This window comes from Myotis nattereri (genome assembly GCF_964212035.1).
Source record: "Myotis nattereri genome assembly, chromosome: 16".
Lineage (NCBI taxonomy): Eukaryota > Metazoa > Chordata > Mammalia > Chiroptera > Vespertilionidae > Myotis > Myotis nattereri.
The window spans coordinates 32,907,252-32,934,048 of record NC_138091.1 but is presented as its reverse complement, the minus strand read 5'-3'; the positions used below and the strand labels follow the sequence as shown (position 1 = coordinate 32,934,048).

The 26,797-nt window shown below is 40.1% G+C and overlaps 1 protein-coding gene across 1 annotated transcript; it reads right to left on the bottom strand.

The window, feature by feature from the left end:
• Window positions 1–1,665: 1,665 nt before the first annotated feature.
• LOC308531845 (uncharacterized protein) lies at window positions 1,666–26,463 on the bottom strand (the record flags this gene model as incomplete). The annotated part of the gene is made up of 15 exons (XM_081108943.1): window positions 1,666–2,189; window positions 2,305–2,414; window positions 2,495–2,531; window positions 3,844–3,881; window positions 7,685–7,783; window positions 8,578–8,705; window positions 8,963–9,094; window positions 10,883–10,998; window positions 12,563–12,637; window positions 13,260–13,331; window positions 14,824–14,904; window positions 15,983–16,054; window positions 19,095–19,166; window positions 22,962–23,033; window positions 25,085–26,463. The coding sequence occupies 15 exons, from the start codon at window positions 26,461–26,463 to the stop codon at window positions 2,105–2,107; spliced, it is 2,568 nt and encodes an 855-aa protein (XP_080965069.1). The 3' UTR covers window positions 1,666–2,104.
• Window positions 26,464–26,797: the final 334 nt, after the last annotated feature.

The window sequence follows — 26,797 nt, the reverse complement described above, 5'->3', positions numbered from 1 at the left end:
CCCCTTCAGGGACCATTTACATCTCCCAGGAATATGTCCTGGCCCAAGAGGCCCAAGTCCAGGTTTCCAACAGCATCCTACAGGCCGAACAGTCCCTTAACAGGAAGCTGCCTGACTCCCCCCGGGTAGAAGTCCTATTTTCTTGGCTCCGACTTATTCAACACACCCTACTATTCCTCAACGAGACCCAAACCTGCCCAACGTCTCCCACTGCTTTCTACGCGCCTCTCTCCGAAGGTCTTTGCTGGCTGCCGTCCCACTCATGACTTTTCCAAGAACCCAAGGGAAAGGTGAATGTCAGCCTCCCATGGCTGGCATTCCCCTTTGGGAACCCGAAACTCCAGAGCCCACCCTGCCCCCATGGATATGCTACCAGACCAGTAATTGGGATATGCTACCAGACCAGTAATCCAGTAATCAGAGGGAGAGTCACTTGGAACTCCTCCCAGAACTACATCGCATCCAGTCACACCAAGGCCAGCCCGGGTACCTTCTTTTGGTGCAATGGCACCTTAAGCAACTGCATGAACTCCTCTGACCCCAGACCTTGCTTCGTGGTGAATAGTTCCCCAACTAACCTTGTATGGAGAGTCGGAGCTCGCCTGGTTGCTCCCTCCATCCTGCTCCCGGACCCACCGGGGTGCCTTTCCTCCCTGTCATGTTAGGGGTGTGTATCGCTACCTCCATAGGCCTCACGGGGGGGGGGGGGGCGGGGGGGGGGACCTCGGGAACAGTCTGGTCATGGCTCAGGACTTTAATGACAAGCTCCAGTAAGCCCTGGAGTCCACTACTGCTTCTTTAGCATCCCTACAGTGACAGATAACGTCAACAGCCCAAGTAGCCCTACAGAACCAGAGCGCCTTAGACCTTCTGAGTGCAGAAAGAGGAGGAACCTGCATATTCCTTCAGGAAAAATGCTGCTACTACGTCAACGAGTCTGGAGTAGTGGAGCAAAACGTACAGACCCTGACTAAGCTGAGTGAAGAACTACATGCAGGACACTTCCAGGACAACTCTCCTTTCAGCTGGTTCCAAAGCCCCTTAGCTACCTGGGTCCTACGCATGGTAGGGCCCGATTCTCATCTGTGTCTTTTTTCTCCTAGCCCCCTGCCTCCTCAAGTCCATTCGCTCCCGGATTGGGGAGATGTCACGGGTGACTGTGAATCAGCTCCTGCTTCATCCCTACACTCGGCTCCCCTCCGCCTGCCTCTACCTGACCCTGGCCTTTAACCTCCCCCCGCCACCCCCCCACCCCCGCCCCGACATCCCTGGTCAACTGGAAGTAGCCAGAACGAGTCGGCGTCCCCTATCACCAAAGGCAAGGATATTAGGTCAGAGAGAGCCCAGGATCAGATACATGCAGACATGTGATAAGACAATGGACTTCCCCTGGAATTTCTCACAGATCAGTGCGCCAGCTTCTCCCTGATGACCCCCACACAGATACTGACTCCTTCCTGAATTCCTTGCTGACCCCCTGCAACTGAAACTTCCTCAGCTAAATACCTCAGCTCATGTTCCGGCCCCTCACCCAACCACAGTATAAAAAAAGCATCCTCCTCCCTGTTGGTGTGAATCCACCTGCCCTGTCTTTTGGGTATGTGGGTCTCCGAGGGAAGCAGAAATAAACATTTCCTTTCCTTTCCTTTTCTTTTCTTTTCTTTTCTGATTCACTCGACTCTTTACTTCTTACGCCACCTCCTGAGCCACCTAACCTAATAGGAAGATTATAAGAGACGGTTTCATGTGCCAGCAAAAGTTACTGGCGAGCCATGTTTGGCACGCGTGCCAGGGGTTGCCCACCCCTGCCCCATACGCCTGGGAGAGGAGGTGTCTGACAGTTCTCAGGGACTGAGTGTATTGGGGAAATAAGGCAGGGAAGACCTCTTCACCTGGTTGGACCACACTGCTGCTTGAGGAAGTATTGGCTTCCCCAGGGATTCCAGCTTCAGCCCTGCTTGTCTTGCCTATGGTCCTTCTTTGCATATAAATACTTGACTATTTACACTTTCATTCCTTACATCAAGACTAGAGGTAGCTATGAACTGACACATTTGCAATACATGTTTAATTAGGAGGAAGATGGCCTTGCTCTGTGAAGGTATCAGGCGCTAGTTTCCCCACCTGTGTCAGAATCAGTGTTCGATGTGTCAATCCTCCTTAAGGAACCAGCGGATTTACTCCGCTCCCTGTACAGGGTAAGAAGAAGACAAAGGTCAAGGCTTTGACTCTTGAAAGATACAATTAAACTATTCATTATTTCCTCATTTTAGATAAGAATTCTAAGTGTTCCCAATTATTTACGTTTTTAGTAACAGTTCCTGCTCCTGCGCCTTCCGCTCCCCCTTCTTGCTTTTCTTCCTGCCAAATACATGCTTCAGCGGAAACGACCGCTGGCTCCAAAATCCACGTTGCTAGAAAACAGATGGGGAGACATGAACTCTACGTTCCCCTGCTTTGTCCCGCCACAGTACTTTGTCCTCCTCAAATTTACCTCTATATCCACTTCTGAAGATGATGGGAATTTGCTGCTTGGAGGAAAATACATAGCAACAGTTAGTGATTCGTGCCATTCTCCATGTCTCTCACACATATAGTTCTGGTCTTATTCGCACTAATTGGGTACTTGGGTCTATATTCCTGAGCAAAACCACCACACACCTGGGACCTTGAAAATGATTCTTGCATGCTGGGCTTCCAATTCTCTGTGACAGTTTAAAATGGCCCTGCAATGTCTCTGGGAGACCTATGTATGTAGCTTCGCATGGGATATAGGCAGGATTTTCAGTGTGTTGCTTACTGCATTTTTAAGCATGTGCAGTGTGGACTAAAGGGGTCACAGATAACCTGACAAGCTCAGGGGAGGCCTGCATGGCAGTCTTGCAGACTCAGAGACCTAAAGTAACCACAAAAGATGATCTGAAAATTAAATATTTAACTACAAACAGGTTATAGTGGGTTGTCATGTCCTAGGCCAGTATTTTCCCTGACAAAGATCAACTTAGATCTTTACTGAGCCCATTTGTCTTTTGCCTCTAAGGTAACATATCTGTGAAATGTCTGGGTAACTTGTAAATTCCTCTTTTTTCTGGACCCTTCAGGGTGCAACAAATAGCACCAGGACATTCCCTCATTGTTATGTTATCAAGTTAATCATCAACTGTTAATTCTGTTGAACTATCCTGTATCCATCCATGTAAAAGCAGCACATGTCCATCATTTCACTTTTTCTCCTATCCCAGAGGTTTTCCTGCTTTGCTTTATCCCACCTCCTTAATCTATCACCAATGGATTTCATGTAATCCACCTACGTCCCTTTCCTTTGATTGCAATGTATAAATACAGATGTAACCCGCCATTCTTTGGAGCATTACCTCAATTCCTAGAGGTTCTACTTCCCAGAATATGTTGCCAGTTTGGCTCAAATAATCTCAAAAAAATTCTTTACAATGGTTTTTTTATGTCAACAGCAGCAAAAATTCAGCACTCTTTGGAGTCACCAACCTGCACCCAATCCTGCACCCAGACCCTCTCTTTGGCCTGAGCACGCCTACCAACTCCACCACTGTAATGACAGAATGGCACACATTGCTCCTATAAAATGACATCCTTCGATGCTTGGTGGTTTTCATATATGCGTACCCTTGATGACCTGTGTAGTTTCACGAGTGTCCTTAAAGTGAACACAAAGGTTTAAATCTCTTGACTTCCATGATTTTGTGGGGTTTTCTGACTCAAGTGAATAATGAGCCATTTTCCGAGGTCACCTCTGGCCGCTTACAGAAAGAGGAAGTTCCTCTCCTTATAAAATTCTACTTTAAAAATCACCAGATCCATATTTACCTTGAGCGTCCTCTTTTATGTATCTTCCCCCGAAAAATCTATTTTGGAAGAAAACATCATGATTATTCAGCACAACGACCTCTAAAGCTTTATTCCTTCTCTTTTAAGTGAGATGGTAAATTTTTTGAGGACAGAAACTCTGTCTAGTCCTTTGACTCTTCCATAGTCCTAACTTGGGACCTTGCATGCAGCTGGCAATGCATTTTATTGGCTGTTTCAGATAACATTCAGCAGATAATTCGCGATAAAAACTCTTAGAAGTAGAAAAGAAAATGAAAGTGCCTACCAGAAACCTACACAGCAGGTTTATTTTAGGTCAAGAACAAGAGTAGGATGCCTGTTATTACTGATACTATTCATCATTGTTGAGGAGGTCCTAATCAATTTAACAGGAAAAATGAAGTACTGGAAGGACAGAGACAAAACATATTTGCACGTGAGATAAGGCACAACCTAAAAAGCCCAGGAGCATAGTATAAACTTTTATCCAGTATGATGGCTAAATCAAGACATGCAAATCTCAATAGCTTTCCTACATACCACAAATAACTAATAAAAAAATGAAAGAGTCCATTTACAGTATCAATAAACTGTATAAAGGAATAAACTTAACAAAAAAATGTGCAAGACCCATTCAAACTCTTCTGAAGGACTTTAGAAAGAATACACAAAGTGATGTGCCATGTTCGGTAGTAAAGATGCCAATTCTCCTTAAATTAATCTACAAATGCAATGCAATCCTATTCAAATTCCAAGATAATTTTTAAACATAAACTGACCAACTGACATTTGGTAGAGAAAATATGCAATGAAATGTATGAAAAAGTTCAAAAAGGAGGAGTTTAACTGCCAAAAAGGAATTTAAAATGGAACTGGGATTATATAGTGACACAGGCCCTAGCCAGTTTGGCTCAGTGGATAGAGCGTTGGCCTGCAGACTGAAGCGTCCTGGGTTCCATTCTGGTGAAGGGCACATAGCCGGGTTGCAGGCTTGATCCATAGCAGGGGATGTGGAAGAGGCTGATGATCAATTTTTCTCTCATCATTGATGTTTCTATCTTTCTCTCCATCTCCCCTCCTCCCTGCAAGATGATAGATAGATAGATAGATAGATAGATAGATAGAGATATAGATAGATATAGATAGATATAGATATAGATATGTAGATAAATAGATAGATATATGTATACATCTATATCTATCTATCTATCTATCTATCTATCTACATATTGATACTGCTACTAATAGTTCTACTGGTACAAAACAAAGATAACTGGGTCAACAGAATACAGTCCACAGAAAGGTAGATTTCAGATCAGTGAAGAAAGGATGAGATCTTCAATAAAACATTTTAAGACAATTGGAGTTTCATGTAGGGGAGTAACAGTCAACCACAGGAAAAGCAAATAAAACCAATGATAGTTGTCTTTTTTAATTTGAGAAAAAAAACCCAAATATTATAAAAAGGACTAGAAGAAAATATCAAACTGCTTTCATACTGTGAGGGGTCAAAGACCTCGCTAATAGAATCCACACCCCATAAACCAAGAGAAGATCAACAGATATGGTGACAGATTGTCTACACACAGCCTACTCTTCACAGCCCTTGCCCTCTTCCACCCTGGGTTGTCTTCTTCCTGTTGATTTATGGAAATCTTTTTACATTAAATAACTTAATCCTTAGTGGCTTTCATTGAATTTCAATGTTTCAAATATTCCCCAGTGTTCTTTTTTGTTGTTGTTAATCCTCACCTAAGGATATTTTTTCCATTGTTTTTCAGAGAGAGAGGAAGGGAGGGAGCAGGAGGGAAGAAAGAGAGAGAGAAATAGGAATGTGACAGAGGCACATCAACTTGTTGCTTCCTGCATGGCAGGTGCCCTGCAACCCAGGTACCCACCCTTGCCCTGGAATCAACCTGGGACCCTTCGGTGCTTGGGCTGATGCTCTAACTACTGAGAACAGCAGACATGGCCTGTGTTTTTGTCTTTAAGAAGACAGAACAGTGGGGTAAGAAGCACGGACTTCGCAGTCAGGCTAAACAGGGTCCTGCTTTTGACTCTGCCACTGGGAACTTAAGTCCATTTCCATCTATGGAAGAAGGTGGTACTATCTTCCTCACAGGATTGTGAGGATTGAATCACTCAATATGTATACGGAAAAATCTTCATCCTGTGCTTGGAATCAACCAGTGCTAAGTTTGCTAATGGTGTCACAGACAAGGTGGTCAAATCTATCAAAGATTCTGCCTGTGGTATCAGGCTCAAAAAGCTGTTTCCCACCACCAGACTATAAATATATTGCTTCTATTTTCTTCTAGTACTTATACAGGTTCTATTTCTTCTTACATTTACATAAATATGTTTGTTTAAGATGAGAATATAGATCTGCTATTATGTTCCCTCTCAAATAATTAGTGGTTTTTCTATTCCCATTTTTCATTTTCTTCTAAAGATTAGAATATTAAAATGTGACATTTCAAAAGTCTTAGGAACACATAGGTTTGAAGTCACTTGGTGTTCACATATCTCTGCTCTGCTCCATGATGTGTTCATTTAGATATTTCTCTCTTGGGGAGGCACATTTTAAAAAATTGTTTACCATAATTTTAAGTTCTCAGGGGAGGCGAATGCCTTACTATTACCTCAAAGAAAAATAGTGACACAGCTCACAAAAAAACTAGGAACAGCATGGCTGGAAGACTCCGGGAAAGCTTCATGAAGAAAGATGAACCTGAGCTGGCTTTTGAGATAGTCACAGGACTTCCCCAGGGAGAGCACAAGAAGGGAATTTTAGATGGGCAAAGGCATTTAAAAAAGTGGGAATGGGCCTGGTGTGGCTAGGTTATGGTGAGAGGTGGCTTTGGCTGGAATGGAGGGCTGCCATGACTGTTGAAAGGGTAAATAAAATATATTATGTTGGATTTATGGGGTAGAGTCAAGATCGTCAGCTTATTAAATCATTCTTTTAATGTCAGCAATCTGCCTGTAGGGAAAGTACACCGTTATGTAATTGAACAAAAGGGACACAGACAAGTTCTAGGAACAGCTGACTCCAACATGCCATGCTTTAGAGAAACCTGATGCAGGATTTAGGTTGCAGTGCCTTAACTGAACCTACTAACACCATGCCTTACACAATGAAGAAGAAAGCTGCTAAGTATACCTTAAGAAATGACAAGATCACACTTTTATCATTATGCCATGTCCCATCTGCTAGGGTGACATAGCTCCATGAGGTTGGAGATTCTATATCTCTCCTCATTTTATCCAACAAATAAGGAAATCAGGAAGAGAGTAATTGGTGAGTACATCAACTCAACCTCGTTCATTTTGAGTTGAAGAAATTTTGCTATCATATCAATTCCGGCCTATCAAACATAAGTTTCAAAATAGCCTAGTGGCTGGTTTGGCTCAGTGGATAGAGCGTTGGCCTGTGGACTGAAGGGTCCCAGGTTCGATTCCAGTAAAGGGCACATGCCTGGGTTGCGGGATTGCTCTCAATAAGGGGCTTGCAGGAGGCAGCCCATCATTGATGTTTCTATCTCTCTCTCCCTCTCCCTTCCTCTCTGAAATCAATAAAAATATATATTTAAAAAAATGGTCTAATGGCTTGTTATCTTGATTTCATTTTCACAGAGATTTCTGGGAGTGGGCTTCCTTTAAACATACCTGGAATATAATTTGTAATACAAAAAGAATGAAGCATATCTCAGTGCTCATGACTAAAGAAGAGTATCAAGTAGGAGTAGACAGGACAGTGGCTTTGATTTTCAGGTTGTGGGTTCTGAACCTCCTCAAAGATGGACTATATATTGGAAATCTGAATTAACTGTTGTCTTACCACAATGTGACAGAAAACTACAAAATAAAACGTTGTAACTGCAATTACAGGTGTTGCAATAATGACTTCGTTCTTATATCTTAGCACTTCTTGCCTGACCTAGAAGAAGGAGGAGGAAGAGGAAGAGGAGGGAGAGGAAGAGGGAACGGGGGAGAAGGAGGGGGAGGAGGAGGAGGAGGAGGAAGAGGGGGAAAAGAGGGAGGAGAAGAACAACAAGAACAACAACATTAAAAAACCGACAAAGATATGGAAAGCATAAAAACTAACCATTCTCTAGCCTATTCTAATGAATTGCTAACTATTCTTAACTACTACTCTAAAACCCCACCTTTCCACATGGTTCTTAAGCAACATACCCAATCTTATAGGTTCTTAAAGAACATAGCACATCTAATGTGTTATGTAATCTGATCATTAGCATTTTCTTGTACAATTTTTTATCTTGGAATTTAGGTCCTCTTCTCATCTACCCTAGGACCAGTGGCACAAATCTCTAAATGAGCTAAGTGGAAGAACACTGTCTAAGCCAAAGTCACGTGATCAAGACACGATTGAGAGGAGGTGCTCCTGGTCTTCCTACCTGGGTACCTTCATGGCATGTCCTAAACCAGTGATGGCGAACCTTCTGAGCTCGGCGTGTCAGCATTTTGAAAAAACCTAACTGAACTCTGGTGCTGTGTCACATATAGAAATTTTTTGATATTTGCAACCATAGTAAAACAAAGATTTATATTTTTGATATGTATTTTATATATTTAAATGCCATTTAACAAAGAAAAATCAACCCAAAAAATGAGTTCGTGTATCACCTGTGACATGCGTGTCATAGGTTCGCCATCTCTGTCCTAAACTGACTAAAAGTCCAGGTCAGGTGTTTCAGGACCTGTCCTTACCTCATTAGTCATCTTCTCTTCCTGCTTCCTGAGAGCATGCATCCACTCATTTTTCCATTGTTCCGCATCCCAGTCTGCGTTGGATATCTTTACTTCCTCCTGCTCAGTGAGCAGTCTCATCAGAAGGCCTATTCCAGAAAATAGAGGTTCCTCGGTTAATTTTTGAAACTTGAATGGTTAAGTTCAGGTTTAAGAGAAGGATTCCTTCTGTTGTTTTTCAAATGATTCAGGGACATATCTGCATCTTTTACATTTGAAAGAGGCAGTTTAATGAATGGTAATAAAGTTGATTCTATATCTTCTAGATTTCCCTCCAAGAAATAAGGCAATTGGTAATTTAGTGCACTATTAACATCACTTTTATCATTAAAGTCTAGCTGCTCACTCATAACGGATGAGGAAGTGTCGCTATTTTTGATAGAGGATGCCCTCTCTGGCTCAATGGTCAGCTCAGTGCTGGTGTTCTGTCGACCCTGTAATGTGTTCATTAGCGGTCCTTCTATTATGAGTTCTTCATCTGTCAAAAAAGAAGAAATCACATTTGATACTGAAAGACTCATGGGACAGCTATTTGTCAGTCCACAACTATACATCCCAGACCAATATATATTGAATCAGCGAATATTTGAGTGCCATTTGGAGAGGCGAAAAATTAACCCCAACTTACATCTATGATTGTTGACACAACAAAAGGAGAAACTGTGTCTTTTTTTAAGTGATTATTTACTTAGAACATTCCATAGCATGACATACAGTGACTATATTTAGGATTATTCCATTGGTCCCCAAGGGCCAACTGCCTGTTGCTGGAGAAAAGCCAGGGCTGGAAGACCCACTCATTTAGATGCTCTGCAGATCTACTTGACTCCTCACATTTACGCACCCCATCCTTTCCTGCTTAAGATGCAGAGGGAGCCTGAGCCTTCCTCTCTCCACTCTTCAGGATGCTTGTGTTCTTGCTACCATCACAGATGACCACGATTAACACCCACTGCTAACACGTCCTCATCTGGACACACCCTTCTCCACTAACCCACCGATTCCTTACTTGGGCCCTGCCTCCACATATGCCAGTCCCATAACAGAGGGCTCTATGTAGAAAAAACAATATATCTCCCTCACTCTGTGCTTAAGATTTAGGCAGGCATCTGGGATGTACATTAAGAGACTTGCCAGGTTGTCTACCACTGTGGAATGTTCAATAAATCTATGGAATAATACTTGGGGTTCTAAAATACATAAGGGAAAAATAACTTTTGTCAGATGCCTACTTTGCTATCATTTCATGTCATTTCTTATATTTTCAGCTGTACTTGGGGAACCATCCAAAGATTCTGACTGTTGTGAGGGTCAACTGTGCCATTGTGCAGCTGGTACACAAGAATTTTCAGAAGAATTATAAGTATTGCTGTGGTGATAAGGGAGAGAGAAGGAGGTAACGTCCTGGGAAAGAGCAGGGGCTTGTGGAGAGCCCCAAACTGGGAGCTGGAGACCTGGGCACTAGATGACAGGTCTCAGCCCTTTCTGGTCTTGTTTTCACTCACCTTAAAAGGAGATTAAAATGGCTGATCTGCTCATTGTTGGGGCAGAAGGGAGTAATATCATTGGTCAAAACATTGTTTTGAAAAATAAGCAACACTGACTTTATGTCAGTAGCACAGATCACTGATAGAAACTTGTATTTAAGCTATCTGGGCATGAAAGCACATTTGGGAAGTTATCAAGTCGCTGCCAATAAACCTAATGTGTAGAAAAATACTTAAAAGCACACCACTGTTTGGTGGATAGAACACCTTGTGCTTCAGAGCAAGGTCAGAGTTGCACAGTCTAAAAAGAAAGAGCCCTCCCATGCCTTAGAGGGGCTGGGTAGCAGCTTCTGGTGATGGATCCAAAAACTCTCAGGTTCCAAATAAAACTTACATAAAACAGCATCATTTGTACTCTTTTCATAAACTTGCAAACACAAACAAAATAAAAATGTCTACACTGCAAAGGGCAATTGAAACCTGATGCATACAAAAAAGTTTATAAACTGTGACACACTAATGAACAAGTTCTCATTTGGAAGTAAAGCACCCAGCAGAGAGCACAACACACACAATGTGGCCATTAATGGAAATACCCTTCCCTTCATCTGACTTTTAGCAAAGAGTAGTTCTTCAAATTTTTGAGTTGAACTCTGATTAAATGAATAAAAATGATACAGTTACTTTATTTGCCTAAAAATGTGTCGTCATTGATTACAAATAAAAAAAGAAAACAAAATAAAAATTCAAAAGTTTATCATCAGGCAATTGAGACTCACCACAAGGTGTGTCGGTCACACATTCAGTCTCACAATGCAGTTTGACCGTCTTGGCAACAGCCTCAATATTATTTTTAAATTGGCAGAGGCAGCAGGCCAAATGGTTAGGTAAGATACTATAAATGGACACATACAGAATTATATTAGTGACAAAGGAGTTACTTGGAAAATAGTTGTTTTTTAAAACTTAAACATACATCTACTGTATGACATAGCCATTCCACTTTCAGGCACTTATCAAGAGAAATTGAAGTATATTTCCATAAGCAGACTTGTACATAAATATTCACAATAGCTTTATTTGTAATAGTCAAAAATTGGAACAACTCAAATAGTCATCAATGTGGAAAAATACTGATATATCCATTCTTAATGGAATACTATTCAGCAATAAAAAGAAATGAATGATTGATAGGCAAAACATGGACTAATCCTATATAATAAAAGGCTAATATGCAAATCGACCAAACGGCAGGACGACCAGTTGCTATGATGTGCACTAACCACCAGGGGGTAGACACTCAACACAGGAGCTGCCCCGGTGATCAGTGCGCTCCCACGGAGAGAACGCCTCTCAGCCCTAAGCTGGGCTCATGGCTGGTGAGCACAGCGGTGGTGGTGGCGGGAGCCACTCCTGCCTTCACAGCAATGCTACGGATGTCCAAGTGCTAGCTTCGGCCCACTATCTATAGGGAGCCATCATTGGGCATCCACCAAGATCTGGGCTGAGAGGCACTCCCCCGCCCCCCTCCCCCATTGCACCATTTTCGTGCACTGAGCCTCTGTTGTTAAAATAATCAGGTGACTAAAGGAGGCCAGTTAGAAAAGAGTAGGAACTATATGATATCATTTATATAAAATTCTAGAAAATGCAAACTAACCTATAGTAACACAAAGAAGATAAGTGTTTGCACAGGAATTGGGGAGGGCAAGGAGGAATGGGAAGGAAGAATTATAAAAGGGACATGATGCAGCTTTTTGAGGTTATAGACAGTTTGATTGTAATGATGTCTTTGTGGTGTGCAGGAGGCAACCAATCAACCAATTGATATGTCTCTCTCACATTGATCTATCTCTCTCTCTCTCTCTCTCTCTCTCTCTCTCTCGCTCTCGCTCTCTCTCTTTCTCCCTTTTATCCCACACTCTTCTTCACTTCCACCTTCACTAAAAATCAATAGGAAAAATATCTCCTGGTGAGTATTAAAAAACAAAAAACAAACAAACAGAAAAACAGTCCAGCCTGCCGTTGTAGTTTAGAGATTGAGAATTGAGGTATGAACCAAGAAGTCTCGGTTGAACTCAGGGTCAGGGCACAGGCCCGGATGCAGGCTCAATCCCCAGTAGGTTACATGCAGGAAGCAGCTGATCAATGATTCTCTCATCATTGAGGTTTCTATCTCTCTCTCCTCCCTTCTTCTCTGAAATCAATAAAGAAATAATTTTTTTAAAAAATAAAGAAATATGAGGGGCCCCGTGGGGATGATAAAAGTGTTCTGGATCTCTAATGTGATGGTGGTACATTTATCAAAACTACACATTTATCAGAACTCACTAAACTGTACGCTTTAAAAGAGAGAATTATATTAAATACAAATTATACCTCAATAAACCTGACTTAAGAAAATAAAAAAGCAAACCATAAGAACTAAGTGAAAATAAATATAAGAAAAATCAACTTACAGTTTCTCTAATTCAGGAGCTGTCATGAGAATGTTATCAAGAGTTGTCAATGTCACTTGTGTTGTTCCCATGTCTCTGAAGGAAAAAGACCAAACATGCATGATATGACCCCAAAGACAAAAATTCTATTCTTAAAAAGACACTTAACAACATCTGTTTACCTAAATTCTGGCTTCTCTGTCAAGCCAACTCCATAATTAGGGTACTTTAGTTTATTTTCCATAGATAATCATTTTAGAGAGCTCTTCTTGAAGAAATTAAATGTATTGCATCATCAAATTAATGTCTTTGCATCATCAAATTAATGACTTGGGTGAACAGTACAATGTGTTATTTTGTTTTTGTGTTACCATCATCCTACTTCTCATTCTCTGTTCCAACCACTATGTGATCACTCTTTTAAAAAAGTGCAGAATGTACAACTTATTCCTGTTTTCTTTCTGAGATCCATGGTATTTCACATGCATCTACATGTTTCATGTCCGAATGTGTTTTTCAACACTGCTCTCTTCCTCTGTTGGTTGTCTTGCCCTTGTACATTTTTTTAATCACTTTTCTGTGCCAATAAATCATTTTTGAGAATAACCCCGTTAAAATTTAAATTATGAGTTTTTTGTCAAAATGCAAAATTGTTCATCTTTGACAAAAGTAAGAACAGAAATCATCTCATGAGCCATGAAATTGTTGCAATACTTACAAATATTTCAATGCTGGCAAATTAAAAAGATATGGATCTTGAACAGTCATCAGAGGATTTTCATGTAGAATTCTGGAAAATGCAATAGAATTAAAATTGTCTGCATTTTTAATAACTGCTATGAAAGTTCATATTCATTTTGTTGGTTCAAAATATGAAGGTTGAAAAAAACCAGTTTTGGTCTATTCCCAGAGATCACCCTTAGAATCTGTAAAGCATTCTCTTTTGTTGTTGTTAATCTCACCTGAAGATATTTTTTCCACTTCTTTTTTTAGAGAGAGTGAGAGAGAGAGAGACAAAATACAACATCACATCGATGTGAGAGAGACACATCGGTTGGTTGCCTCCACCACATGACCCAATGAGGGCCAGGAATAGAACCTCCAACTCAGCTATGTGCCCTTGACCAGGTATTGAACCCGCAACCCCTTGTTGTATGGGCCAATGCTCCAACCACTGTATAACACGGACCAGGGCTATAAAGGATTCTTAATTGGGGAACTACCCGAGTCTCTGAATGATAAAGTGGAAAAGAGAAAGTAAAAAAAAAAAAAAGAAAGAAAGAAGTGGATAGCAAAGAAAAATATCTTGAAGAACCTTTCAGATTGAAAACCCCATTATTGACTATGCTGATAAGAAGCTCCTGCTCTACTGAAAATACCATTTTTTTCTTTTTTTCAATATTTCTTTATTCATTTCAGAGAGGAAGGGAGAGAGAGAGAGGTAGAAACATCAATGATGAGAGAATCATTGATATGCTTCCTCTTGCACACCCACTACTGGGGATCAAGCCTGCAACCCAGGCATGTGCCCTTGACCAGTATTTAACCTGGGACCCTTCAGTCCACAGGCTGACGCTCTATCCACTGAGCCAAGCTGGCCAGGGCAAGTAATACCATTTCCAATGTCCTCATAATTCAAGGTGCTTTTCTTTCATCTCCAGAAATTTTTTTAAATTCCAGTGTAAACCATCAAGTTAAATAGAAAAATAGACCTAATTCCTTGCTTTTGGAGCCACAAATGGGATAGATGTAAGAGGAACTGGTGAAAGCCATGCTCCTATCACATACTTCCATGTGTATTCCTGGATCACAGTCTTTCTTATAATGATTGTAATCACCTATTTACTTGTCAATTTCTTGACTATTAATGCCTGACATCCACTAGGAATTTAATGGATGTTTGTTTAAAAAATAAACAATATTTTGATTACATATCAATCAAATAAATAAATTTCTTAATTGACACAAACTTTTATTCCCAGTGCTGAAATAAATTTTCCTCTCAATTCACTATTACCACCCCCCTGCCCCCCTCAATTCTTGAAAACAAAGAAGCCAATGCCAAAGGTCAGTTCTGGGAAAGCAGAGCATGGCATATGTCAGTTAAACAAGTCTCTAGGCCACTTTGTACTTTAGTTTCCTCATTTAAAAAAGAAAAAGAAAAGAATGGCTCTTAAGCCATTCTTCTCGAGTTCAAACTGAGCTTATACCCAGCCAACCAATCACTGTATGAAGTTTTTACACATAGCTTTTTACATGTGTTCATCTTCTATTTCACTTACAGCTTGTGTAATAACTGCATTCCATGCCAGGTCTGAAATGTTCCAAAGTTCACTTTTGTGATTAAATTGCAACCAAGATTTCTATTAAAAAAAGACAAGAGCAAAAGAAGAGAAAAAATTCTTTCAGATCACTTATCCTTTAGCAGAGATACTAATTTACATATGATAAAACAACCTCAATACTCCCTCTATATACTAAAATTCTTACTATGGGAGATATTTGCTTATGGTTTATGCTTTCGTGTTTATACATGTGGTGCATTAGATACAAAAAATTGCTTCCATTAACATGATCTACATTTCTCTGAAATAAGGCTACACCACCTCAACACTTTTGACATTTTGGGATAGATAATTCTTTATTATGGGGAACTGTCCTTTGCCTTGAACAATAATTCTGGCTTCTGCCACTAGATGCCAGTAGCAAATGAACAGGTCTGACAACTACAACTCTCTTTGGCTATTGCCAAGTGTCAACTGGTGCAAAATCACCCTGGTTGAGAACCACTGCTATAGATGGTTCATACTGTTTTTAACTTTTTGAGGAAACTCCATACTGTCTTCCACAGTGGCTAAACCAGTCTGCATTCCCACCAGCAGTGCAGGAGGGTTCCTTTTCCTCCACATTCTCACCAGTACTTGTCATTTGTTGATTTGTTGATGATAGCCATTCTGATAGGTCTGAAATGTTATCTCATTATTGTTTTGATTTGCATATCTCTGATGATTAGTGACTTTGAACATGTTTTCATATGTCCCTGGGCCATCTGTATGTCCTCTTTCAAAAAGTGTCTATTTAGACCCGTTGCCCATTTTTGTTGGATTATTTATCTCCCTTTTGTTAAGGTGTATGAGTTCTCTGTAAATTTTGGAGATTATACCCTTATTGGAAAAATCGTTGGCAAATATGTTCTCCCATGCAGTGGGCTTTCTTGTTGTTTTGTTGATGGTTTCATTTGCTGTGCAGATAGAATGGTTCATTCTGAATGTGATAGAATTCTCACACTAATCTATGCTAGAGATAAATAGGATTTGCTACAGAACTTTAGTAGTTTTCTAGTAATAAAATTTTAATCTTACTTCAGAATAAATAACAAAAAGGGTTACAATTATGTTTTATGAAATTCCTAAACACAATGAGGTTATATTTATAACTTACATATATTGTAAAAGTGGTAATGAATCAAATGCATTCTTTTCAATAAATTCTATTTTATTGCAGGACAAGTCCCTAGAAAAAGTAAAAGAAAAATAGTGTTAATTACTTATCAGTATCTAATTAGTAGGAATAACTCGTAGAGGTTAGAATAATATTGAATACACAGGTTTAGTCTAAACTGAAAACCATAAGAATTGTGATTTGAACCATCCAGAACCCATTATACTGCCCTCACTCATAAGTCTCACCATCAGGATCTTCTTAAATACAACATACAACTATAGATCTTGAACCATTTTGAAGATATTTCTTCCTGAGAGCAGAAGAACTGATTTGAAGACCCTTTGTGGTCTCATCAAATTTAGATTATGAGCTCAAAGTTTATATCTTCATGTACATTTATAAATTTCTAACATTAAAAAAAATATTCTCACACCTACACAACTCAGTGGTTTACTTCTGTTTTTTAAACAAATTCAATACCAGAAGAAATAAAAGATGCCTTTTCACATAACTTAAAGGAAGTGACTGCTCTAAATAATACAGAACGTTGAACTAATGATACTTTCTATTATACTAATAGCAATTCATTTCTTATTTTACATTGTTTAAATACCCATGTATTTAATGGCTTCAGCTGTACAGTGGTCGGACAACAGAACACAACATGGTGTTGGATTTTTATTTGAAAACACCATCCCTTGTCTATAATTGACTGTCTTATTTGCACTGATTCCACTTTAGTCCCTCACTTTTCTCCTCACTATTCTAACTGTCTTCTGACTGGTGTTTCCATCTATAATCTCCCCTTTGCTAAATCATCCTGCACACAGTCACCAAATTAACACTCCAGCAGTGGTTCTTAAATACCAGTCAGCATCACCTGGGAACTTATTAAAGATTGAAATTCTCAGTCCGACTCTGGATCGACTGAATTAGTAACTAAGGGTACAGCTTGAGTTTTAACAAACCCTCCAAGTGACTCTGTCGTAGGCTAAAGTTTCTCTTTGAGCAATGCCTTGATAACGTAATACTTGGCATTCAAAGTACTAGAAGATCTGCCTTAATCTCCTCCTCCGCCTACGTGTACTCTACAGCTACTCAAGGTATACTTTCCCTCGCTCCTTTTTCAAGCTTATTCTACTCAAGATGTCTATCCATTGATCCCCAAAAGCCCTTCAAGGTCGTGTTCAAACAGCATTGCTCTACTGACAGCTTTGCTAATCCAACGTAGTCTTTTTTCTCTCTGCTGTGACCAAAACCAAATTATATATTCATTTCTTACAAAATTTTAATAGAGTTATTTTTGCACCCTATCTCCTCTGAGTATAAACTCCTTAAAGTATGGACTGGGTCTTGCTCATCAGCATTGTCTACTGACATGCGAACAGGTGCAAACTGAAATATTTATCAAATAAACAAATAGCTGGGAAGTAGAGAGAAAAATGATTTTTTAAAACAAATGTAGTTTTATTATTTCATGGCTCCCTCTTGTGTGCCACTGCAGCACATAGTCTTCCATTTACTACTTGTGCTCTATGGTTTGAGTTGATATGTTTATTTTCCCTATGAGAGCATGAATCATCAGAAGGGTAAGGAACCCTGACGTACCTATCTTGTGCCTATAGTTCTAGGTACAGTGCTTGGCATGTTCTGTTTTGGCTTGCTTATTGATTGGCATTTTTTAATGGGTAGGAATATTTTATGCTAGCATGAAATAGGTAGCTTACAAAGTATTTCACAGTAGAAGTAATGAATGACCTAACCTATTGAGCAGTTATTTACTTCATTTTATTTCCTCAAAACTGTATGGAAGGTTTGAAAGCGAGATAGCAAGAAGGCCAATATAAAAGCGAATGTCCCTGTGAAGCTTGAAAGGTTTAATAATACAAATGACTATTTTTAGTGTCATGTGAGGCTCTTTATACCTACTTGCCTGAAGCCTTCCATATTTTCAGAAAGAATCCATTTGCTAAATAGCATCATTAATTAGCCTAATAAGGATTAATGACACACACAGCTCTGGGTGCCATGGACAAAGAATCATAGTTGAGTTTTTATAGTAAAGAACATCTCCCTAATTCTAAGTAAATAGGATACTAGGTAAGCATTTCTTCCTTGACAAGGAGGCTGAAGAGATTTTTATTTTGTAATTAGTGAAGTTAGGGGCATTTCTGATATACTTAACTTAGTGGAGACATTTCTAACAATACCACTTTACCATCATTTTAAACATTTACTTTTAGTATTGGTATAACAATTCCTGCATTGAAATCCTCAACACCAGTCTGCTCTCTTCGTCATTTAATATGTTCTTAATAATATTGTTTACATAAGTCATCTGCTAAAACATTTAATTGTAAATGTTAATCTAATTTAGATTTAATTATCAAAAATTATGTGATAATGGCATTCAAATTAATGTAAATGCTTTGTAGTTTCTTGTCCTATATGAGGCAATTTGAGGTTAAGCTAAATCCCTCTCATTTGACTAAATCAACATTTTGAAACCTTTTATGTTAAGGTCAGACAGTAAATATTTTAGGCTTTGCAGGCCACAAATAGTCTGTCTTGCATATTCTTCTCTGTTTCTTTTCTCTCAAAGCCCTTTAAAAGTGTGAAAATCCTTCTTAACTTATGTGCTGTAAGAAACAAACAATCTGGGGGTGGATGGAGGCGGCCGGGGAGAGGTAAATGGGGGAAAAGGATACTTATGTAATACTTTAAAAAATAAAGAATTTAAATTAAAAAACAGAAATGAGCAATCATAGGCCCAATTTGATTCATGGGCCCTAAACAAAATATAAATATAAGCAGAGGGTATATAAACCCTTATACAACAAGGCTCATATGGGTGTGTATCATTACTCAGACCTCATCACCACTTTTACTCCATAACTGAAGAGTTTTTCCTATCAATATTTTGTCTAGAGGACAAAACTGAAACTGAAAATGCATAGGAGATATTAAATGCTAGAGATGAGCTACACAGACTTATGGAACTGTAGAATTTTATTGCTGGAAGAAATTGTAGAAATTTTTTCATTTGAACCCCTTATTTATTTTATAGATAATATAACTAAAATCTCATAAGTAAATACAATTAACTTACAAATAGTGGAGGGAAACCAGGCCTTCAAATGAATCTTTACGTAATTCTTTCAAATTATTTGCACTGAGATTTCTGAAAAATGAAAAGATTATTTCTGGATCAAAATGCAAAATAACTACAACTATTTACTGCACAGAAATATATATGTGGAAACCCGGGTAATGGTGCCCGTGAAATACCCTAATTTTTATTTAATTGAAGGAAGATAATGTTTTTCTTTTCAAACCTTTCTTCTCCCGTCCTCTTTTGCAAACAACATAGCATTCTAAAATTGATTCACTTTCTTTACTCAGCTTGCTTTCTTTCCAAAGAACTTACCAATATTTGAAATGATATGTACCTAGTTAATACATATATGTGTGTGTGTGTGTGTGTGTATGTGTATATATATATATATCTATATATATATATAGATATATATATATCTATATATATTTATATATATATATACACAATATAGCCCTAGTGCACAAAATTCATGCATAGGGTAGGGTCGATATACCTGGCTGGTGATCAGGGCTAATTGAGACCTTCCGGCTGTCTGGCCGGGGCCTCCCTTCCCTGGTTGCTCGCTGCTGGCCAGGACCTTCCTTCGTTTCGCACCACCCCCTGATGGTCAGCGCACATCTTACCAAGCCATCGGTCTCCCAGTAGAATTCCCATGGGGACAATTTGCATATAAGGCTTTTATATGTATAGGTATTCATTTTCATAATATATACTTGTAAACCCCTTGAAAAATGGAGTAACTTGTCTACTTTGTTCTTGGGCATGTATTTCTGGCACATAAAACAGTTCCAGGCATATAGCAGATATTCCATAAATACTTTTTCCATGATTTCAGAAAATGACAAACATCATTTTCAGTCTACTACTTTTATTTAAAACAAATCATCCATTTACTATAACTCATGAGGGTAAGCACAGCTTTATAGCCAAAGAACTGTCTGACTTCTCCCCTACATTTGTGACTATTAATCTTTGGAGACAAGAGCCCTGTGAGAATTTCATAAAAGCTATGGACCCTTTTCCTAGAAAACTGCACTTTCTTGAATACATGCAAAAGTGTGCATGTAATTTTCATTTGCTGATTAGCCCTTCAGGCCAGAGTTGGTGAATAGCATTGTATGGATTGAATTCAGGGGGCCAAACCTGAATGGGAAATAAAATTACATCTCTATTTTCACAAACCTCAACCAAAAATTAGCATTGCCCTGCATTGTGAATGTAGGCAACAAACCATACTGGGTTAACAGTATAGTACTTCATTGGGTCTCCAATAAAATCACAGATGTTTTCATGTAAGACATTTGTTGCAGATATCTCAAAATAACATTTATTCTCATCACTACATTGAAGTTATAATAGTTATTAGATCAACCACTATAGCTTGTGTTACTTATAAGAGGAGCAGATTTGCCATGGCTGGTTTTGCTTAGTGGTTAGAGTGTTGACCAACAAACCAAAAGGTCATGGGTTAGATTCCCAGTCCAGGGCACATACTTTGGTGGTTTGTTCAATCCCTCGCCCCAAACCAGCAGGAGGCAGTCAATCGATATCTCTTTCTCATGTCTTTCTCTCTCTCTCTCTCTCTCTCTCTCTCTCTCTCTCTCTTCCCCTCTTTCCACTCTCTCTGAAAAATATTAATGGAAAAAATATCTTCGGTCAAGAATTAAAGAAAAACATAAAAAAGAGAAGTAGTATCAATAATATTTTTATTGCTTTAATTTAAAAATATACTTTTAGCCGAAACCGGTTTGGCTCAGTGCATAGAGCGTAGACCTGCGGACTGAAGGGTCCCAGGTTCAATTCTGGTCAAGGGCATGTACCTGGGTTGCGGGCACATCCCCAGTAGGAGATCTGCAGGAGGCAGCTGATCGATGTTTCTCTCTCATCGATGTTTCTAATTCTCTATCTCTCTCCTTTCCTCTCTGTAAAAAATCAATAAAGTATATAAAAAATAAAATAAAAATATGCTTTTATTAATTTTACAGAGGAAGGAAGAGGTAGAGAGAGAGAGAGAGACATCAATGATGAGAGAGAATCATTGATCAGCTTCCTCCTGCACAGCCCACTGGGGGTTGAGCCTGCAACCGGGCATGTAACCTCAATGGGAATCCCACCGTGACTTCAAGGTTCATAGGCTGACAACCACTGAGCCATGCTGGCTGGGCTTTCAAAAATCTGTTTTTTAAAAATATTTTATTCCTAGCTGGTTTGGCTCAGTGGATAGAATGTCTGCCTATGGACCAAAGGTCCCGGGTTCAATTCTGGTCACGGGCATATACATTGGGTTGCAGGCTCTTCCCCAGCCCAAGCCCTGCTTGGGGCTCGTGCAGGAAGCAACCAATCAGTGTGTCTCTCTCACATTGATATTTCTCTCTATCTTTACCTCTCTCTTACACTCTCTATTAAAATCAAAGGGAAAATATCCTCAGGTGAGGATTAAAAATAGAATAATCATAGGAAAATAAAAAATGTTTTTAAATATGCATTTTAATAATAGATTTCCTTTATTTTCATATATATCTTAACTTATACATCTTTTAAAAATATAGTCCTCAAGAATATAGGCTTCTGCAGATAACCAAAGATTTTGGGGGGAAAATGGTAAGAAACGGTCCATTGACTCTAAGTTAGGAAACTCTTCTTTCCAAGGTATAAATCTCAAGCTGACTTAGAAATCTTCAAACCAGCCCCGCCAGCATGGCTCAGTGTGTGAATGTCAACCTATGAAGCAAGAGATCACGGTTGATTCCCAGTAGAGGTATATGCTCAGGTTGCGGGCTCAATGCCTGGTGTGGAGTGTGCAGAAGGCAGCTGATCAATGGATTCTCTCTCATCATGGATGTTTCTATCTCTCTCTTTCTCTCCCTCTTCCTTTCTGAAATCAATAAAAAATTATTTTTAAGAAACAAATGCTCAATAAATAAATAAAAGTATCTGAATTCACAAGTAATCAGAAAAATTCAAACTTAGGTGGGACCGCCTTTATTCACCCATTAGATCAGCCAAAGAAATGGAGACTATCTAGTGGTGGAAGGATAGAAGAAAATAAATACTGTAGTTGCCCACTTATTGGAGTATAAGTTGGCATAATTTCTTTAAGGGTAATTAAATGCTGTATCAATATAGTTTCATCCCAATAATTCCATTTCTTAATATCTATTGTACATAAATACCAGCCCATGGTCCCAAAGATGCATGTACAAGAACGTATGTTGCATCAAATACATGTAACAAGAAAACTGGACATAATCTGAATATCCATCAATAGGGGGATTATTAAACTATGGAATATTATGAAATAGTTTAAATGTATTGGGTAACCCTCTCTCTAACAAGAAGGAAACATGTATAAGATATATTATAAGAGAAAAAAAAGAAAAAAAAAGATATATTATAAGGTGAAAGAATCAAGAGCTAGGATGTTATCAATTATGTAAAAAAAGATATGAAAATCATATAACATACCTATTTTGCTATCTGTAAATATGTATGTAGGCAAATGCATTGAAAAGGATATGTAAGGAAATATAGTAAACATAGAGTAGCAGTTACCTGAGGGTGGGGATAAGGACACAACCAGCGTTTTCACTATATCTGCTATCTAATTTTTATATATTAAAAAAATAATCATGTGTTGCATATTATAATAGAAAATAAGTTTAAATTGACTGTGACTATAAAGAGGGCCTACCAAATTTAATTTTTTAAAATGAACAGAATTGCAATCAATAGACTTGATTTGGGATACAGAGTAGGAAATACCTTATCTCAGAGCTACTGACCTCAAAATTGTGGACCAATAAGTTCTTACAATGCAGTTAGTTTTTTTAAATTCACTTATGGAGAGGATATACTCACAGTTTCTCAACCAAATTGTATGACTTCCAGGTATCTTTACCAATGTAAGAAATAGCGTTTCCTTGCAAGTTTCTGCAAAGAAACAGTTAATATCATTGAATAGGTAAGAAACGAATGAACAGGTTAAGTAAAACAATCATTGCAACCTTGATATTCAAATGCAGGAAACACAAGCTTTCTAATTTCCACATCTGTCAGCTTTCCAGTTTGCACAATTAATAAAGGTATAATGTGAGCTCCACTTGGTTTTGCTCAGTGGACAGAGCATCAGCTTGTGGACTCAAGGGTCCCAGGTTCAATTCTGGTCAAAGGCACATGCCTGGGTTATGGCTCCATCCCCAGTAAGGGGCGTGAAGTAAGCAGCAGATCAATGATTCTCATTGTTGATTTCATCATTGACCTCATCATTCTCTCTCTCCCTCTCCCTTCTTCTCTGAAATCTATAAAAATGTAATTTTTTTAAAAACCCACAAACAGTGAGAATGTGTCTATGAATTACAAGTGTTTAAAAGAAGCTGTTCAATTCCTGAGGTTCAGTTTCAAACACTAATTCTGTGATGACTTTGAATCTTTAGCTTTGTCCTCTTCCCTCAGCAACAACTTACCTATTCAGTTTACGTATTTTTCAGGAGGGTCAGAAAAAGTCAGGTATCTGTCTGCCCCTCTGCCTAGTGGACATCTCCACTCAAGCAGAAGCCTTCTTGTTGCTTTATGCTCACCAATGAAAGAAGCCCAATCTGAGCTCACCTCCTCAAAGTGGCTCTTTCACAACTGCTGTATGTCCACCTGTCATACCACCATCATTCTTCTCATCATCCAGGACAGAAATTTTCCAGGGTCATATTTGATCTTTCTCTTTCCTGTCCATCCATCCCTCACTCCAGTCAGTTAGTAATGCTTGCCAGTTCGTCATTTATAGTGTTCTGAGGAGTTTCTTTCTTCTCCTATCACAACACTTTGATTCAGTGCCTTCTCACTGGACTCCTAGAGTATTCTACTTGGTCTCCCTGAGTCAAGATTTCCTTTCTAGATCATTCTACCTATGGAATCTAAAATAAATCTAATTTTTTTTTTAATCATCTGTCTCTCTCACTTGAAAACTTTCAATAGGTCTCCTTATATCAGTGTAACTTCCAAACCCCTAGATCCGATAGTCAAGGTTTTTCATCATCATATTTTTCACTACTTCCTAAACCAATTCTTTATAACCAGACTGGTCTATTAAGTCATGATCATTCCTGTAGCCATGCCTTTGCCGTACTGTACTCACTATTTTACCAAACCATAGCCTCCCTTTAAGTCCCAGCTAAACTTCTGGCTTATCCATGCAGCTTTCCCTGACTTCCATACACCAATAACTGCAGATTCTGCTGTATTATAGCACCTCCGGCCTGTATTTCTTTTAGAACTTAATTATATATCTCCTCCTCTTTTATGTATATTCCTTTCTTCCCCCCTACCACTGTCATGTTCCATAGACAAAGTCATACTTCTGTTACCCCCACAGTACTTAGACCTGGGCTGGGAACAAAATGGGTCATTTATATAGAAAGCCAGAGGGCAAAGATAAGTTCTAGATATGACAGAGGGATCAAATAATAATAGCCAACGCAGACATATGTTAGGAAATTGAATAAGTACTTTACACACACACACTAATTTTTCTAAAACTCACAACAATCCTATGTAACGGTAACTATATAATCTTCACTTTACAGGTGAGGAAACTGAGTCTCAACACTGATAGAGGCATACTGGGTTCAAACCCAGTCACTCTGGCTATAGAATCTCTCCTTCTAACCACTTTGTTGTACCACCACCAATAAGTCTGGGAGAGGGCCATGTTGCTGTAAAGAGAATGGAGCAAAAGTGGGAGGACAGGAGAGGTTAAGGAATGAAGTGCTAGGGCTAAAAATTTGGAAAAATAATATGGGCAATTACAATCAAAAGACTGGTTAAGGGGGAACAATAGCGTTAAGAAGAATAAAGATAAAGAATAGTTGTCAAACAAAGATAAAAACCAAGTCATTCAACATGGTTTGGGGGAGATGAGGAAGACCTCAAGGAAAAGGATGCCATGTCAGCCAGAATGCAGAGAGCAAATGAGGAAAGGCAATACTTACAAGATGGTGAAGGTGCCATTATAGGTGCTGGGCTCTGGTACTGGCACTCTGTTGAGTCTCCGCTTTGAGCCAAAACCAATACATGACAGTGTCCCATTACTGCAGGAACAGAGCTCACATATGTTCACGGTGGCACTCTGTTCAGTCATTGGAGGAACTGTCTCTGATGACGCTGGTGGCTGAGTTACGGTAACTTCCAGGTCAAACGATACAACTGTGGCTGTGACTTCAGAAAAAGCTGCCTGCTGAACCTGAACAAGTTCTGGATGTCGAAGTGTCACCTCAGGGTGCTTTGCAGGAGCTGTAGTCTGTTGCAGGGCTGTAGCACCAGTCTCCACTGCAGACCCAGGAGTGATGGTGAGCTCCAGGTCCACAGGTGGAAAGGTTGCCTGAGGAGCCTGAACAGTCTCTGGCGGTGGAAGTGTCACCTCAGAGGCCTTGGCAGGAGCTGTAGTCTGTTGCCGGGCTGTAGTACCAGTCTCCACTGTAGACTCTGGAGTGATGGTGAGCTCCAGGTCCAGAGGTGGAAAGGTTTCCTGAGGAGCCTGAACAGTCTCTGGCGATGGAAGTGTCACCTCAGGGTGCTTGGCAGGAGCTGTAGTCTGTTGCAGGGCTGGTGAACCAGTCTCCACTGCAGACCCAGGAGTGATGGTGAGCTCCAGGTCCACAGGTGGAAAGGTTTCCTGAGGAGCCTGCACAGTCTCTGCCGATGGAAGTGTCACCTCAGAGGGCTTTGCAGGAGCTGTAGTCTGTTGCCGGGCTGTAGTACCAGTCTCCACCGTAGACACTGGTGTGATGGTGAGCTCCAGGTCCACAGGTGGAAAGGTTGCCTGAGGAGCCTGAACACTGTCTGGACGTGGAACCGGCACCTCAGAGGGCTTTGGAGGAGCTGCAGTCTGCTGCAGGGCTGTAGCCGCAGCCCCCACACTGTGTTCAGGAGTGATGGTGATTCCCAGGACCACAGGTGGAATGGTGGGCCTCTGAGCCTGAACCGGCGTTTGCTGTGCAATCGGCACCTCAGAGGGCTTTGGAGGACCTGCAGTCTGCTGCAGGGCTGTAGCCGCAGCCTCCAAAGTAGACAGAGCTGCGGACTCCTGCTCAGATGATGCCATCTTCTCAGGGGGCTCTGAACTTTTTAAAACCCCCAGATCCACATCTTTTTCACCGATTGGCAAGAGGTGATGCTGACCTTCACCCGAATCAGGAAGTGAGTCTGCTGCCTCGTGATCCCAAGACCAGGGCTTGGTGGGCCCCAGGGGGTTGGAGGTCAGCAGGATAGAGTCCATGGCCAACTCCGGAATCGGAGCTGCCTGGACCTGCAGCCACAACAGCTGCCACAGGAACAGGAACCGTGGGGCCCACATGTGCAGCCCGGACATGGCAGGCAGAGGTCCGGGGCACAGTGAGCCACCAAGGGGAATGGGGCAAGGAGAGTGACCCAGAAGACTGGGCCACAACAGGTGATCCAAAAGAATGGAGCACAATAAGCGATCCAGGAGACTGGAGCACAAGGAGCGATCCAAAATACTGGGGCACGAACACGCAACCCAGATAAATGGGATGCAAGTACCTGCGCTGAGCAGGAACCCAACAATTTGTAGCCATGTCACAATTGGCAGCCATGTCACAATTGGCAGCCTGTCCTGCACGTGCCCCTTAGCAACCAAGCACCCCTCCCCCACCTCAAGTTCTAACCTTTATTTAGGCAATCTT